Raw genomic sequence first — 19131 nt, 5'->3', positions numbered from 1 at the left:
TGCCGTATTTACCCAGGATAGGGACATCTTTCCTTGTTATCTCATGAGACACAATCCCACTGCCAGAATCTGAAGATTCTACATTGAAAATGCTCAAAAAGGACATAACTTTTTTCTCTAAGTTAACAACTAATTTCCAGTCAGTGAGTAATTTTTTTCCTGAAACATCCACTCAGTGGAAAACAAATGAAGAGGGGAAAAAATTAAGTAAACAAATCTGAAAACGAGGCCACAACACACAGAGATGGAGGCGCCTCTACAGTTAACGGTCAAGAAAAGCAGGCACCTTCAGGTTTAACTCAAACAAAATCGAGGTTTTTAACTGGCCCTGATTGAGCCTCACCCAATGAATGACTTTCAGTGCCTCTGGCTCTTTGGGACTAATGGAGAGAATTATTTTTAGCACAACTATTTGGAAACCTCTGAGAACTTGGATCTGTTTTTCTGTCTGGTACCAAAGCAAGATTTTCTCTGAGCTCTCATGAAAGATCCTCAGTCTCTTGTGGATTTAGAATTCTGGAGCAACCCACCATCCCAGAGCAAGGTATGGTGTTTACTCTTTTTTTAGAATTTTGGCAGATGTGGCTGCAATGTCCTATTTCATTATGGTAGCTTTTGAGTTTATTAAACAGATGGCTCTGGAAGAAGAATCCATGAAACTGAAGACCTGGTTTCAAATCTCTGGTCTGACACTAGCTTTGTGACCATAAACAAGTTACCTGACTTCTCTGGACATTGGTTCCCTGTCCAACCTACCACAAAAGGGTCCTTGGGAAGATGATACAGGCTTAACGTTGCTCTGTAGATGACAAAATATTTGACAGATGTTAGAACAGATTACTGTTGTGCCATCATAGCCTTTTACATACAGCAGATGGAGCTTTATAAATTATGAACTGTTTATAAGAATAAATATTGATGAATATTTTCCTTCATTCAACTTTTGTTGAGCCTCTACTGTAGATCAGTCTTTGTCCTAAATGTTTGTGATAGAGTTTGCATTTTGGTGGAGAAAAAGCAATAGTTAGCCATAACACAGTGTGGTTGTGTGGCTATGCTGGGTGGAGTAGAGACAGGAGAAGGAAGGGACTTCATGGCCAACAGAAGAAGCTGTTCTGAGGAGGAAAACCAGGGCCCCAAAGGGAGAGCTGAGAAAGAACAAACAGAAGGCACTGGGGTGTGAGTAGCTCAGGTCTGATCCCGTCTTGCTCACAGTGCACTCCTAGTGCAGCCAGAGGAGGACAAACCCTGCTGTTGTGAAATCCCTTCCCCTGCAGGCCAAGGATATGTCTTGTTTTGGCCTCCATGGTTACCTATCCTCCTCCTAATGAATTCCAAGCAAAACACATTTTCAGCTTGAATTAGTAATTGAGCCCTTTGCCATGAAGTACTGTTACAGTTTCCTTCACATGATGTCAGGGAAAACCCAAGTGTTTAGAGACAAAAGAGCTCAGTTCAAATCCTGCCTGGGCCATTTTTAGGGCTGTGTGGACTTGAACCCTCAGACTCTCCATTTTATTATTTATAAAGTGAAGATAATAGCACCAACTTCATAAAAGTGGTGTGGGGATTGAGTAAATGGTGTCTTGAAAGCACAGTAATAAGAATACTAGTAGGTTCCATACATCCCAATTAATCTTTTTTTTTTTTTTTTTGCGGTACGCGGGCCTCTCACTGTTGTGGCCTCTCGCGTTGCGGAGCACAGGCTCCGGACGTGCAGGCTCAGCGGCCATGGCTCACGGGCCTAGCCGCTCTGCGGCATGTGGGATCTTCCCGGACCGGGGCACGAACCCACGTCCCCTGCATCGGCAGGCGGACTCTCAACCACTGTGCCACCAGGGAAGCCCCTAATCTTTTTTTACTTAGTTTTTTTGTGGTAAAATATACACAACATAAAACTTGCCAGAGTATACAGTTCTACGGCATTAGGTACATTCACAACGCTGTACAACCATCACCACCATCCATCTCCAGCACTCTTCATCTTCCCCAACTGAAACTCTGTCTTCATTAAACACTCACTCGTCATTTCTCCCTCCCTCCAGCCCTTGGTAATCACCATTCTATTTTCTGTCTTTACAATTTTGATTATTCTAGACACATCATATAAGTAGAATCATACAATATTTGTCCTTTTGTGACTGGGTTATTTCACTTGGCATCAAAGTCTTCAAGATTCACCCATGTTGTAATATGTGTCAAAAATTTCTTCCTTTAAAAGCTGAATAATATTCCATTGTGTGTATGTGCCACATTTTGTTTAACCATTCATCTGTTGATGGACACTTGAGTTGCTTCCACCTTTTGGCTATTGTGAATAATGCTGCTGTGAATATGGGTATACAAACATGTTTGAGCCCCTGCTTTCACTTCTTTTGGGTATACCCAGAAATGGAATTACTGGATTATATGATAATTCTATATTAAATTTTTTGAGTAATCACCATACTGTTTTGTACAGCAGCTGGACAATTTTACATGTCTACCACCTACATTTTAAATTTTTTTCCAGCTTTATTGTGATATAATTAACATATAACATTGTGTAAGTTTAGGGTATATGACATGAAGATTTGGTACACATATGTATTGCAAAATGATTAACACAATAAGATTAGTTGACACATCCATCACCTCAGGTAATTATTATTTTTTGTGTGTAGTGAGAACATTTGAGATCAACTCTCTCAGCAACTTTCAAGTGTATGATACAGTATTGTTAATTATAGACACCACGTTATACATTAGATCCTCAAAACGTATTCATCTCATAGCTGGAAGATCCTTTGTTTGTACCCTTTGGCCAACAACTCCTTGTTTCCTCCACACTTCAGCCCCCGGTAACCACAATTCTACTTTGTTTCTGTGAGTTAAGCTTTTAAGATTTCACGTATAAGCAAGATAATTTGTCTTTCTCTGTCTGATTTATTTCACTTAGCATAATGCCTTCAAGGTTCATCCATGTTGTCACAAATGACAGAATTTCCTTCTTTTTTGGGGCTGAATAATATTCCATTGTATATTTCATACACACACAGACACACACACTCACACACGCGCACACACACACACACACACACATATATATCACATTTTCTTTATCCATTCATCTGTTGTTGGAAATTTAGGTTTCTCCCACGTCTTGGCTATTGTGAACAATGCTGCTATGAACATTGGGGTGCATGTACCTTTTCGAATTAGAGTTTTCATGGGAATACAGACATCTCTTCAAGGTAATGATTTTCATTTCCTTCAGATAAATACTACCCAAAAGTGATATTGCTGGATCATATGGTAGTTCTATTTTTAATTTCTTGAGGAATCTCCATATTGTTTTCCCTAGTGGCTGTACCAGTTTATATTCTCACCAACAGTGTACAGTATTCCTTTCCTCCATGTTCCCATCAACACTTGTTATCTCTGGTCTTTTTATGATGGCCATTCTAACAGGTGTGAGGTGATAGCTTATTGGGGTTTTTTTCATTTTCAATTTCCTGATAATAAGTGATGTTGAGCATCTTTTCATGTACCTGCTGTCCATTCATATGTCCTCTTTGGAAAAATGTCTATTCAGATTCTTTACCCATTTTTAATTGGATTATTTGGTTTTTAGTATTGAGTTATATGAGTTCTTTATGTATTTTGGATATTAACCTCTTCTCAGATACATGAGTGGCAAATTTTATCCCCCATAGGTTGCCTATTCATTTTGTTGATCATTTTTTTTGCTGTGCAGCTTTTTAGTTTGGTGTAGTCCCACTTGTTTATTTTTGCTTTTGTTGCTTATGCTTTTGGTGTCATATTCAAAAAACTGTTGCCAAGACCAGTGTCAAGTGCTTTCTCCCTGTGTGTTGTTCCAGAGGTTTTATGATTTTAGGGCTTACATTTAAGTCCTTAACCCATTTTGAGTTATATTTTTGAGTGGTGTGAGATAGGGTTCCAATTTCTTTTTTTTTTTTTTGCATGTAAATATCTAGTTTTTTCCAACACCATTTATTTATTGAAGAGACTATATTTTGCCTGGTGAGTATTCTTGGCTCCCTTGTCAAGTATTAGTTGACCATGTATGCATCGGCTTATTTTATTTTATAATAAAGAAAAAACAAGTTATTTACTGAAAGCTCTCAAACTGTGGGCACATTTTCTAGAAGTTGAATCTTTGCACTGATTTATTCAGTATTTCTCCAAGTATTTTCCATAGCTAGTTTAGCAAAAACTAAGGGTTTTATGACTTAAAATATTTACAAAACACTATATACTACATCCCTGCCTTACAGATTCAAAATATACATTAACATGAAGGCTTTGAAATCTATAGTACCACAAAGTATTATAATTTTTAAAATGGGTATTTAAAAAAATTAAAGATCTGTTACTTTGTAATCCTTACAGAAAAATAGGATAGAGAGTCATTTACAACTAACATCCAGGACAGATCTGTTCAAATTAACAATATTTCCAGAGCTTTGATTTTCTAACTCCAAAGGAGCACACTAGTGGAAAAAAATAATACATTTTAGCACATATTCTGCATAAATTTACATAATTCAATGTAATATTTCAAAGTATTTTGTATGAGGAGTGACTGCTAATGTGTATGTTTCTTTTTGTAGTTTTAAAAATGTTCTAAAATTAGATTATGGTGTACATTGAATTGTATACTTAAATTGGTCAGTTTTATGGTGTGTAAATTAAATCTCAAAAAGCTGTTTAAAGGTACTGTAATGTGTATAGAGCCATGACTCACATAGTTCATTCCCAGTCAGAATAACCAAATTCATCACAAACGAGTGGGGCAGTGGTTGAAGGATGGATTTTTTAATACAAGGTGTTGAAAATATAAATTTGGATCCCTACCTCACACATTTTAATCAGAAAGACTCCAATGGCTCAAATTTTAAAGGTGAAAAAATGAAAAGTGGGAGAATTCTTTTTATTATCTTGAAGTGGGGAAGACCTTCTAAACACAAGAAATTGAACCCCCAAAAGTGTCTTCAAGATAAAAAGATTTTTTAAAATACATGAATGAAGTGAAAAAACAAACTGGGAAAAGCTATTTGCTGCTCATGTCATAAACCACATGCAAAGAATATACATATAAATATCTATCGCACTATTGTTTGTAATATCACAAGAATAAAAATGTCCCAAGTATCCATCAATAAGTGACTTGTTAAATATAATAGATTCTTACGATGGATATTCCACAGCGACCAAAAAATGAATGAGGCAGCTCTATCTATATACTGATATCTCCAAGCTAAGTGGAAAAGCAAGGTGCAGGAATTTGCATACAGTATGCCTACAGGCGGAAGGACCCACAAGAAACTAGCACCAGTGATTGCCTCTAGAGAAGGAACCTACATGTCTGGGAGACTGAGAGGAAAGAGAAGAGATTTCCTTTTCATTGCACATCTTTTTTTAATTTTATGAAGGTGCATGTTTTATCTATATAAAAATAATATTTTAAATACTTTAGACTATACAAAGTTAAAACAACTTAAATCCTTTATCTGTATTTCTCAAACAGATACTGCAAAAGGGACCCATAGACCCCAGGAATATTTCTTTAAATTCTCTCTTTCCTCTTTCTTTTGTAATATTCTCATATTCCATAATTTCTATCTAGTCTTTTTCCCACAAAAATCACACCTTCCCTGCCCCCAAAATCTCCTTTGCCCTCAGCCTGAGTTTTTTTGTGCTAAACACTATTCTACGTGGTTGGAGACATCGATGGCTAACACAAAGATCCCTGCCCTCATGAAGCTTACATTCTATCAGATAGAGATATTTACAAATTTAAAAGCGTAATAAAATTAAGAATAATCTAGTAAATTAGGGGATGATGAGTACAATGGAGAACAGAAAAAAACAGAACAGAAAGAGGGCACGTCATGGATAGGAGAAGGCCGTTTGCAATGTTAGATGAAGAGGTGAAGGTTGGCTTGAATGAAATGGTAGCGTTTGAACAAAGGCAGAAGCAGATGAGGGAGGGAGACATGTAGGCATCTTGGAGAAGAGAGCTCCAGGCAGAGGGAAGAGACAGTGTGAAGGCCCTAAGGCAGAGCGTATCTGGCATCTTCGAGAAACATCAAGGAATCCAGTGTGACAGATGGTGAGGAAGTGGGAAGAGAGTAGAAGAAGATGAAGTCAGGGAGGTAAGAAAGGTGGGCAACCAATCAAGTAGGGCCTTGTAGACCATGTACCATGAGGCTTTTGACTTTTAAATGAAATGAAGAACCATTACAAGATAATGCCACTGTAGTTTTCCATTATAACCCACACCCCTTTGTCATCCTGACGATTTGAGTCCCAAGCCTCAACCCAAGCCACTCACCATCATGTCATCCTCACAGGTCAGGTGCCACAACACCTCGTCCCTCAATTCTGATGAGGGTTATTAATGGATAACCATGCTGAGTGCCTTTCAAAGTATTCTAACTAGGAATGCTTTCAGCATTTAAACTACTGTGCAGACAACATTCTAGTGCATTTGTCAAAGAATTGCAAACCATTTGTTCAATGAATATCTTTGTTTCAGTTGTTTTAATTTATTCTTTCTTTGAGTACCTTTGCCTGGCTCTTGGAAATATTAACATCCTTCTCCCAAGCACATCTTTAAAATTTTTGCATACTCTATCCATCATAACCTCAACTCTGACCACACGCTCCTTCATAGACTGATCCCCAACTATTGTCATGTGTGTTCTCAGCATCTCCACCAGTGTCTGAGATGCCACTGCCCAAAGCACCTTCTCACCAGATCGTTTCAAGTCCCTCTTAGGACCAGCTCCTGGCTTCAGCTACAGCATCGCATTCCATGTCTGGTTAAAAGTCTCCTTATAAGTATCTGTTCTCCTCTTTTAAATCCCTTCTCAAAGCTTCCTCTAATCAGTTTTTTGCAAGGTGGAAGATCTAGCAATTTAATCATTCTGTCTTGTTTTAACTGACAAGGGTTTGAATAAGAGATTCTTTCCATTTTCTTTCATCTGAGGCACCTTTGGAAGGGCTGGAATGTTTATCAGATCTGCTGGGCTTTTCAGAACGTGCCTTAATCCCAGATGAGTAATAAGATAAATAATTTTGAGTTTGTGTTCTATAAGCAGACAGGGCATAGAAAAATGTTCCATTTGATTTTTTTTTGGTGGGGGGGTAAGGGCACTGGTAACATGGAGATGTGGTCAAGGATACAGAGCCTATATTTGGATAAGTTGCTTCAGTTTTTCACTAATTAGATTTCTAGGAATCAGACTTATTTTGAACTACATGTGCACACTATGTTTTTCTCAGTTTGTCATTCCTATGCTCTGGCAAATTTCTGGATCTAATTCCAAGATGTTACAATTTCCTCATGGGTGCTATAAAAGTGGTACAGTGTGCTGGTTAATTTTCTGATGTGGCTGTCAAAAAAAAAGAAACTCTATCCAATTGCTTTTCCCACATGTTATGATTATCTCCTTTTGGCAAGTGTACACCAGGCATATACATTAAGCATTGTACAGATTTCTTTTTTTTATTTTATTGATGTATAGTTGATTTACAATGTTGTGTTAATGTCTTCTATACAACAAAGTGACATATATATACATTCTTCTTCACATTCTTTTCCATAACGGTTTGTCAAAGGATATTGAGTATAGTTCCCTGTGCTATACAGTAGGACCTTGTTATTTATCCATCCTATATATAATAGTTTGCCTCTGTTAATCCCAAACTCCCAACCCTTCCCTCCCCTACACCCTCTCCCTTGGCAGTCACAAGTCTGTCCTCTATATCTGTGAGTCTGTTTTCGTTCTGTAGATATGTTGATTTGTATCATATTTTAGATTCCACATATAAGTGATATCATATGGTATTTGATATGGTATCATATCTTTCTGACTTACTTTGCATAGTATGATAATCTCTAGATCCATCCATGTTGCTGCAAATGGCATTATTTCATTCTTTTTTATGGCTAATATTTCACTGTGTATGTGTGTGTGTGTATGCATATATATATACCACATATTCTTTATCCATTCATCTGTCGATAGACTTTTAGTTTGTTTCCACAGATTTCTTATTAAAGCATAGGTCCAACCATGCAATAACTGCTCATTTATACCACCCCAGAATCACATGTATACTCCCACCCAAGATACTGATAGCTCTAAGACATTAGCCTAGAAAATCAAGTGTCCCAAGCCTACACTACACACCTCTCAGCCTATATGCCAAATGTGATGCTAATAAATGATCCATCATCCTCAGTGGCCAGGCTTTGTGGAGGGAAAAACCAAATCCCATTAGATCAGAGCTGAAGAGATCTGTTGCCTGCTTCACTCAGACCATGTGGCAACATGTGTGATTTAATTTCACTCAGCTCTTTAATTGAGCCCCAGTGCTAACAGCTTAATGGGACAGTAGGGCATTATATCCTGCAGATTTTAAATTAAAGTTTGAGACAACTCCACTCAGGACATGCACAGTACTCCAATTAACACTAATTGGCATTACACATGATTATCAAATGAAAAACATGATTTTCCTGAAAATGTCACTTCCTTTCTCTTGCTTTAAAAAGCCTATAAATTCTAAGAAAACGACTGTGGAAGCATGCAAAGATTAGATATAAAGATGTCTATCTATCATGGTGTTTATACTAGCAGAAAACTGGAAGCAAATGTCTATAATGGGGAATGTTGTACATAAAGGATAGTAGAGGCAAATGCAACAATTTTTTAATGTTATGAATAATTTTTGACATGGAAAGATGCTCACGATATATTGTTAAGTGAAAAAAAGTTAAAGACTTGCAGGAATGTCATAACATCACTTTTCTTCATAGCATAGAAAGAAAACACCAGAAGGATGTATACGTCAAAATGTAAAGAGTAATTATCTGTGAGTGGTGAGAATAACTTTAATGTTTATCTTATTCATTTGCATCTCTAATTTTCCTTTTAAAAATGTGTACTTTTGCAAAAGCAAAACATTGTTTTTCAAAGTCCACCATTGATTCCTGCAGAAAAGAAAATGCAAATGCAACAAAGTGATTTATTCTGGAATTTTTAAAAATCTTCACCGACTTCATCTCCACCAACCCTTGTGTGGGGCACTGAGAACTCTCTATCAATAAAGTGCTAATAATTTTCAATGGAATTATTAGGGCAAACAGGGTATTTAGACACACATGGAGAGGTGAGCCCTGGGGTGAATTTTTGCAAATATCCATTCTCATGTTCAGTTATGCCAAAAACCCCACCTGAGAGGGTGCATTTATGTCCGTGTGTTTCTCTTCCAGAGCCAAAGATGTTTGTCTTGCTCTATGTTACAAGTTTTGCCATTTGTGCGAGTGGACAACCTCGGGGTAATCAGTTCAAAGGAGACAGCTACTCCCCAAGATATATCTGTAGCATTCCTGGCTTACCTGGACCTCCAGGCCCCCCTGGAGCAAATGGTTCCCCTGGGCCCCATGGTCGGATCGGCCTTCCAGGACGAGATGGTAGAGACGGCAGGAAAGGAGAGAAAGGTGAAAAGGGGGCTGCAGGTAATGAATGAAGTTCCATAAAAAAAACCCTCTGTCACCCCCACCTGAAAATCACTCCCTTGTTTTGTTGCTTTTTCTAATGAGAATTGACCTTTAAATCCCTTCTCAACTTCACCTTCATTAATCGTAACAATTTACTGAGTCCTCACTATGCTTCAGATACTGCTCTAAACCCTCTACCTGCATTCTCATTGCATCGTAGTGACGACTCTTTCAAGGGGACGTGATCGCGTTTTATACATGAGAACACAGAGCGGTAGCATGATTAAATGAATTACTGAAAATGGAAGTGCATGTCTAGTGACTGGCAGAGCTGGAGTCATCTAGAACATCTGATGTCCGTGACCTCTGGGCTGGTACAGCCAGCGGGCAATGGCTGCATGCGAGACAGCATGGATGGATAGAAAGACAGATGGATGGGGAGGAGACAGAGAGATGAAGGAGAGGCAGGAACTAGGATCCAAAAGCACAGGGGCCATCCTGCTCTGCACTCATATCCTTAACAAAGACACAAAAGGCTTACTTGTCACAAAGGAAATGACAATAATACTGTATAGCCTACCTTTCCTAGTTCAACACTCTCCCACCTGTCCTGTATCAGCTGAAATATAGATGTCGTATTGCTCTTTACAGCAACACAATTGTGTCCTACTCTTTCAGTAATTTTCACTTTTTTCCCCACAAATAAGTTGGCCCATGAAGCTTGCCAGATTCTGCAATCCTTCAAAGTAAACTGAATTGAAACTCTAGTAAGGCTGTGTTAACCCTAAAAGAGGAAAATTTGGATGGAATCAATCTTTGAAAACAAGTTTCTGAGTGTGAAATGTGGAACAAAAGACAGGAAGAAAAAGTCAGTAGATCTAAGAAATACATCTCTATCTAGTCATTGCACGTGATTTACTGGTATTATATGAAACAATATCATAATATATATTCAGAAGATTAGATACCAATTCATTGCTGAATTTATCATGCAGAAAATATTTGGCAAATAAGAAGCTACTGAATCTATGACCCTTAATCAACACTAGATAAAGTATCTTTAGGTAAATTTTCAACATCAGATAAAGAACTTTTCATTTGGAGCTTACATTTCATCTTTCAAAGGCTCTATTTGGTAGCACATATGAACACTCTTACTGCTGTATCATGATCATGAATACGTTTGAAAGCCTATAATAATAACACCAGGACCATAGTTAGATACTACTGGCCCTTTTAGTTTATTGTGTCTAGAAGCAATAATGTAGGAGTCACAGAAACATCCACTGGAGTCAGAAAGACATGACATATTCAATTACTAACAGCATCCTTGAGAAGAAAACCTCTTTGAGCCTCGGTTTCCTTATTTGTAAGTTGGGGGTGGTAAGTGTCATTGTGAAATTAAGGAAGATAATACATGCAAAGTACTCAATAGAATAAGTGCCATGTAGTAAGCATTCCGTAAATGTTTGCTGTTATTATTTATTACACTGTGATCTGCAAATATTAGCCTCAGCTAAGTTTGTGAATATCCAAAGCCATATAATAAACTAGAAATGAGCTATCCATTTCATGAGGTAGTTCTAGTGTTATTTAAAGATATGTATATGGATATGTATTCAGAGCAAATTGAATGTTTGTAACTGCTACAATTTTAACCATATATGAGATCGGCTATCCCCCATATTCATCAATCCATTCATTCATCCATCCATTCATGCATTTTTCATTCAACAAATATTTTTGTGCACCTCTTGCTCTCCAGTATTGTTCTAAACCAGTGTTTCTCAACCTCCACACTGATGATATTTGGGTCCAAATAATTATTAACTGTGGGATGGCTATCTGGTGCATTGAATGACATTTAGCAGCATCCCATTTGATGTCAGTGGCCTCCCCCACCCAAATGTTTGCTTATCAAGTCAGGGACAATGTCTTGTTCATGTTTGCATTCCCTAGAACAGTGTTCTCAACTGGGGGCAATTAAACACTGCCCACCAAGGGAAAGTTGGCAATGCCATAAGACATTTTGGTTGTCACAATTGGTGGGGGAGGCCAATATGGAAACACACATGATTACAATATGTCAGTATCATCATCACCATCATCACCATCATCACCATCATCACCATCATCACCAAGAACTTACTGTGTGTCAGCAATTTTACATTTAGTACTTAATTTCAGCCATAACCTTATTAGCTAAAATTATAATCAATAATAATAATAATGTTACAAATGACAAAATTGAGATTCAAAAGTAAAAGACTTTCCCAACCTTAGTTATTTAAATCCAATATATATTGATACATATACACAAGTAAGGATATACGACAGCTAAGAAAGGTAAGAATGCCTTTGTGGTCAATGAAGAGAAGCACACCTCATTTACAAACAATAAGAACAGAGTCCTGTGGCTTTGAGAATTAGCTTTTAATGTGGCTAGAACTAGACACAACTTGGTTGGAATCTTCTGCTTCCTGTTTCCCCTTTAATACCATATATGTCTTCTCATTCATCCCCACCACATCCACCTCAACCCCCTGGCAAGGTCAAGTATATGTCTTCTCCAACTTCCCTCCTCTAAATTACAAATACAGAGTTTATCATACTGAATTATCAATTTTCTGTAAAAATATCTGTCTCCCTCACGGGTCTATAGCAATTATTGTGGTAGCATATTTTTAAAATTTAATTTAATGCGAATGCACATCCATATAAATATCTTCAAATAACACTAGAACCACCTCATGAACAGATTATTCTACTTCATTATATGGCTTTGGATATTCATGAACTTAGCTATGGCCCATATTTGCAGATCACAACATAATATGTCATCACAGCTAACTTGAGGGTAGGACAGGTGTCATTCATGTCAATGGCATTCAGCCCTTGGAACAGTGCCTGGCATGTAGTGGATGCCCAATCAGTATTAGATGGTTTAGATAAATGTATGCATGCACACATACATATATGATGGATGGATGGATGGATGGAGAAAAGAAATGGCACTGAAGAAAAAAATCCTTGTAAGCTTGTTTTGTGGAGAACTAAGAAGAAATTCTTTCTCTCTAAGCTTCAGTATCTAAGCATAGACTAACACTCCATAATTCTCCTCTCTACCCAGCATATGTCTGACTGAATAGGGAGGGGGAATGATTTATCCCTTCATTCCATTCTTCATTAATTGGCTTTTATCACAAGGATAAATCCTTCATGCAAACAGAAAGAATTACTGTAAATTATTACCACTAGTCCCTGATTATCTAACTCTCAGCAGTTCAAAATATTAAATAGCTATAGAGATCCAAGTGTTGAGATTATAAAGATCTTTTCACGGCTAGCATTGTAAAATTGCATCTCAGTATTTACGGTTTGGTCTCAAAGAATTTTCAAGAGGATGAAACCTCAAGCAATCTAGTCCAACACCTTCATTTCAAGAACTGGGAAACTAAAGTCAGAGAGGTAAAGCCCCTTCTTCACAGTCACCTAACTAATCCATGGCTGAATTAGGGCTTGTCAAGTCTACTGAGTCACTGTTTACTACTTTCCCAATGGCTTTAGAGTGAACTTAGATCCAATTTCTTCATAGTACAAATGGGGCATTGGAAACTAAGACAATAAGTGACTTGCCCAAAGTTATAGAGGCAAAGAAATTTCAGTGCATAATGAAATTTAATGGCAGAAATTGTTACTGATGCCAAAATATTTTTTTATTGATACATCAGTCACTGGTGAAGACAGCAAAAGTTAGCTCCTATTGAAAATAAAATAACAATGTATAAGTTGTAGTCCTTGATTCAAAAGTTAATTTAATAGTAAAATAGTATTCATATTTCATTTCTACCAAAAAGAAACAAACACTGAAAGATTAGACTATTATGTCCTTATTTCCAGAAATAAATACCAGTTTGTTTTGGCTGGGGCTAGTGGAATTTCGACTTAATAACAAAAGTCGTCTAGAGCTGGAGGATGGTCCTATGACCAGTAACAATGCTGATCCTAGTCACCAAAAACGGGTTACATTCATTATTAGCATTTTCTATGCATCATAAATTATTACACAACCTCTTTCTAAAATTACTGAAACAAAATACTTGATGTTTTAAGGGTAAAGCTTTAATTCTCCTGAAACTTGTATTATCCAGAATACTTCATTTCTAAATTTGCCAAATAACTGAAAAATGATCAAATTCATACATTGATGTATGTGTAATATTCAAATAAATGATATCAAAGCACTATCAAGATAAAAGGTTTAGCTTAATAAAAGTTCCTGAGAACAAATACATAGTTAAGAGTAAAAGTACACAATATAACAACAATATGCTTTCCCTGACTACAAAAGTGCATTACAAATTACCAATCATTTGGATACTTTTCAAGAAAATATTTATGGAATGGATTTGGCCATAAAATTGAATGACATTTTTTATGCTTTTAAGTCACTGTTATTACATATAAGGTTTAAAAATTAAATAGATTTTGCTTATCACTTTCAACGCATGGTCACAATTTCTCTACAATTAGCCTATGGTTGACCTGTAGATATAAATATCTGAACAAACAGAAAATATTCCAGTATGATGATTTTGAATTTGTTGAAATCCTTTCACAGCCCTTATGTATTTTCTACAAATATGGAGACCCAGAGAAAGTAAAGGACTTGCCTAAAATAATACAACCATTTAGCTGCAGAGCCAAAAAGAATGAAAGGTTTTTTATTTCAGCCCCAAAAGTAAGAGGCATTTTGATGAAGGAGAAACATCATTAGGCTAAGACTTGGATTCCAGTCCTAGTCTTGCTACTGAAGCAAGTTTCTTCACCCTTCTGGGATTCAGTTTTCTCCTTCAAAAATGAACTCCTGCACAGTGGTGGCAGTCACTGTTGTTTGGTTATCATGACATATTGAAGAGCCCTTACTGTGGTGCACTTTACAAATGACACTCTGGCCACTGCCCCAGATGTTCAGATGCCAGAGTCAGGCAGGCATGAGTTCAGATCACAGCTCCATCACTCCCTAGCTCTGTTTCCTTGAGCAAACTAATTTCTCCATGGCTCAGTTTTCTCATCTACAGCGGAAGTAATAATAATTCATAGTTCATAAAGTTGTGCAGGGCTTAAAGAAGATAATGCATGCACCTAAAGCATTGACCCTGATACATTGTAAATGTTCAATAAATATGAGCTAATCTCGCTTTAACTTTTTATTGGGTTGGCCAAAAAGTTCGTTCGGGTTTTTCCAAACCCAAACAAAACTTTCTGGCCAACCCAATACTAATAATCCTGATAGAAGTAGAATGGTGCATAAGACTAAGTAGCCTCTAAGGATTCATCTTGTTCTGTCTTCCCCCATGACCTCACTCTGGGGAATAATATCATGCTCCTTGAATTCCTCCTATAGAGATAACTATCTATATGTGTCTAATTTAGCAGCAGGTAATCTGTCATCAAAATGACGGTTACTTATTTTAAATTAATCAGGTTTTAAATGATTTCTTACATATTCAGGAAAATTTTCTTGACATTTTGATGAAATTTTTCTATTTCCATTTTAGTGCATCAGTGATTTATTTAAATATTAATTATGTAGTAGTATACTGTTGAAAGTTGACTGAGAAAAACAATTTAGGGTATGTGGGCATGTTGTTTGTGACTCTATATTTACAGAAACTGTTAATTAAACTATAAACTCTTTTTGAAGGTTTGAGAGGTAAGACTGGACCACTGGGCCTTGCTGGAGAGAAAGGGGACCAAGGAGAGACTGGGAAGAAAGGACCCATGGGACCTGAGGGAGAAAAAGGAGAAGTAGGTCCTGTTGGGCCTCCTGGACCAAAGGGAGACAGAGGAGAGCAAGGGGACCCAGGGCTGCCTGGTGTTTGTAGATGTGGAAGCATCGTGCTCAAATCTGCCTTTTCTGTTGGCATCACAACCAGCTACCCAGAAGAAAGATTACCAATTATATTTAACAAGGTCCTCTTCAATGAAGGAGAGCACTACAACCCTGCAACAGGGAAGTTCATCTGTGCCTTCCCAGGAATCTATTACTTTTCTTATGATATCACATTGGCAAATAAGCATCTGGCAATTGGGCTAGTACACAATGGGCAGTACCGGATAAAGACCTTTGATGCCAACACAGGAAACCATGACGTGGCTTCGGGGTCCACAGTCATCTATCTGCAGCCAGAAGATGAAGTCTGGCTGGAGATCTTCTTCGCTGACCAGAATGGCCTCTTCTCGGATCCAGGTTGGGCAGACAGTTTGTTCTCTGGATTTCTCCTATATGTTGACACAGATTATCTAGACTCCATATCAGAAGATGATGAGCTCTGATGAGGACTGCTGGTCTGAATGTCCCAAGATCCTTGTGGCAGACACACTGATTTAATCTGGGGCCCTGGAAGGTGGGACAAGCAGAAATGAGATCCAAAAAGACACCCACTCAGATTCCAGAGAATTTACAGATAGTTCTAGCAGAATTTATTAAAACACGTTGAACTACCAAACCATTGAAACCACACCAAAATGAATTCTATAAAACAATAACCCCAGATATGTTTTCTCAAAAGTGATGTTCATAAATATTTAAACAAATTAAAGACAATGTTACAAATTTTCTATTAAATTCCCTGAGTGCTAAAACCAGCTGGCAATGATATTATATCATTAAATCTTCATACAATTACATTTTTGCCTGTTACTTAAGAGAGTCATAACATCCCAAAGTCCTTGACAATTCTCAAAAAGTAAAAACCCAAAGGTAAGAGAAGCCAAGTAATTTCAAGCAAGCTAAAGAGAAGTGATTATTTTACTATATTATTCATTCCTTCATGCTTGTATATATTCACTCAACAACTCTTTAATGAGCCCATATGAGCCAGACACTCTGATGCTGGTTCAGATTTAATGATTTAAAACAATATCTGTACCTTCATACAGGCTAATGTGTGATGAACACACTCTCACAGTTCAGTGTGATGAGCACCATGGCAAATAAAGTGACTGGATGCTGGAGGCATCTGTCCCTGGGGGTGGGAGGCAGAGAAGATTTTACACATGGAAGGACATTATGTGTGCTAAGTGTATATTATTAAGTAGGTGGGAGGTATGCAAATAAAACAAGGAATTCAGAAGCTGCATTCTCCCCATCTCATCCTCAAACACCATCAGGAATGGGTGAAAAATCTAGAGATACCCTGGGAGGGGTAATGGAAATGAAGAGAAACAAGTTACAGAGACCAGTCGGTAGATGATTCTCCTAAATTCTTTATTGTGATGGTTACCCAGGACATATATTTGTCCTCTTAGCTTTCTCACAGATAAGAGCACTACTTTACATTATAGTAAGACATTATTTCTCATGGATTTCCCAAGTATTAAATTCAAATAAAGCAAAGCATATGACCATTGATTTATGAATAGGTTGATGGGAGGAGTGAACAGGAGGAGAAGAGGGTGTGACCAAATATCTAAGCAAATAGCTGTCTCTTCAAAGTTTCACACATACCTTAGTTCCACTTTCTCTTAGTGTCAACATCTTGTTCGCGACTGAACTGCAATTCCTCAGTTAATCTCACCCATAGTACTCTCACCCACACTCCCTTGGCTGATAGTAATGGTGTTCTCTTGCTCCTCCTTTTTGGCGTCATCTGACCCTCCTTCCATGTATTCCTCTCTTTACTCTTTCATTTAATAAATATCATTTAATGCCTCCTATGTGTGAATCATCACATTGGGTTCTGTGAAGGCAGAGCAACACCAAGATGAATATAGAGCAGCTCCTGCCATCAACTTTCTAAGGACATAAGAAAGGAAATGACATGCACACAAACACAAATACCTAGAATTCTGGAAATAAACATGCTGAAATATGCTAAGTGCTAAGCTGGAGATAAAGACAAAATATTTTAGAAGGAATGCTGAGGGGAACATGTTAACTCCAAAACTGGGATGTAAGAGAAAACAACTAGGGAAATCTCTGCCCCCTTGGCCTGAAGTGACAGATAAGAAGTGGAGTGGCCAAAATGGAGAAAGGGCACGTCCAACAGAGGGAACAATGGGGACAAAGCATGAAAGTGAGAGCAGAGACCAAAAAGAAGAATCCATAGGCCATATTTCAAAAGTCTCAATTGTCTACCTGAGGATTGGGGAGTTTACTCATAAGAAAGTGTGAAACCCCTGTGTGTTTCAGAGCTGGGTGCTACTATTATCAAGGGTGAAATTTACAATGATCAAGCAGCTGTACATAAGGGCAATACTTCCTTCTCCCATCTTGCAGATCTATCTTGCTTTCTTCATCTTCCTCTGCCTACCATGCATTAACCACTTGTTTCTCTCTCCTTCTGAGTCAGGACATGTATCTGGGAGACCAAGGTCAATAAAGATTAGACAAAGAAGAGAGAGAAGAGGTGTTTGAGATAGTCACCTACCTCTAAATAGCATCTGAACCTGGAATTCCAAACTATAAACCATTTTAAAAAACAGCCAACGGAAGAAGCTAATGTGGGAAACAACAAAATATGGGCCCTTTGAAAACTATGGGATTTGCTGGAGAAACTGAAAATGGAAAATTCATTGCAGACAGTCAAAACCCATAAGAATATTACGTAATTTAAATTTTCTTATGATCATGAACCTTTAATGCATTCATTTTTGGATGTTGTTTACTTACTTATCTCTTAAAAGTTTTTCATTACAAAACCTACTTTCAGATCCAAAGGATTTAAAGCCACTTACAAAGATTGATAAAATACAGAAAGAACACATTAGTCAAAAGCACATGAGAACAAAAAAAAAACCAGTTAGCAGAAGGAAAGAAATCATAAAGATCAGACCAGAAATAAATGAAAACGAAATGAAGGAAATGATAGAAAAGATCAATAAAACTAAAAGCTGGTTCTTTGAGGAGAAAAACAAAATTGATAAACCATTAGCCAGACTCATCAAGAAAAAAAGGGAGAAGACTCAAATCAACAGAATTAGAAATGATAAAGGAGAAGTAACAACTGAACCTGCAGAACTACAAAGGATCATGAGAGATTACTACCAGCAACTATATTCCAATAAAATGGACAACCTGGAAGAAATGGACAAATTCTTAAAAAAGCAAAACCTTCCGAGACTGAACCAGGAAGAAATAGAAAATATAAACAGACCAATCACAAGCACTGAAATTGAAACTGTGATTAAAAATCTTCCAACAAACAGAAGTCCAGGACGAGATGGCTTCACAGGCGAATTCTATCGAACATTTAGAGAACCTGTTCTTCTCAAACTCTTCCAAAATATAGCAGAGGGAGGAAAACTCCCAAACTCATTCTACAAGGCCACCATCACCCTGATACCAAAACCAGACAAAGATGCCACAAAAAAAGAAAACTACAGGCCAATATCACTGATGAACATAGATGCAATAATCCTCAACAAAATACTAGCAAACAGAATCCAAGAACACATTAAAAGGATCATATGCCATGATCAAGTGGGGTTTATCCCAGGAATGCAAGGATTCTTCAATATATGCAAATCAATCAATGTAATACACCATATTAACAAACTGAAGGGGAAAACCCATATGATCATCTCAATAGATGCACAAAAAGCTTTTGACA

General features: G+C 37.4%; 1 protein-coding gene across 2 annotated transcripts in view; it reads left to right on the top strand.

The window, feature by feature from the left end:
• C1QTNF7 (C1q and TNF related 7) overlaps positions 1 to 16197 on the top strand; it is a 136286-nt gene extending 120089 nt beyond the window's left edge. For both annotated transcript variants that reach the window (XM_029234550.1, XM_029234549.1), the window contains 2 exons: positions 9287 to 9532; positions 15222 to 16197. In XM_029234550.1, the coding sequence (XP_029090383.1) occupies positions 9287 to 9532; positions 15222 to 15853 (878 nt within the window). In that variant the 3' untranslated portion in view covers positions 15854 to 16197. The remainder of the gene's footprint in view (positions 1 to 9286; positions 9533 to 15221) is intronic.
• Positions 16198 to 19131: the final 2934 nt, after the last annotated feature.

This window comes from Monodon monoceros, unplaced genomic scaffold (genome assembly GCF_005190385.1).
Source record: "Monodon monoceros isolate NGI ecotype Baffin Bay Population unplaced genomic scaffold, NGI_Narwhal_1 Super_Scaffold_20, whole genome shotgun sequence".
Classification (NCBI taxonomy): domain Eukaryota; kingdom Metazoa; phylum Chordata; class Mammalia; order Artiodactyla; family Monodontidae; genus Monodon; species Monodon monoceros.
Note: the sequence above shows the minus strand (reverse complement) of the source record. Positions and strands in the feature narration are given on the sequence as shown.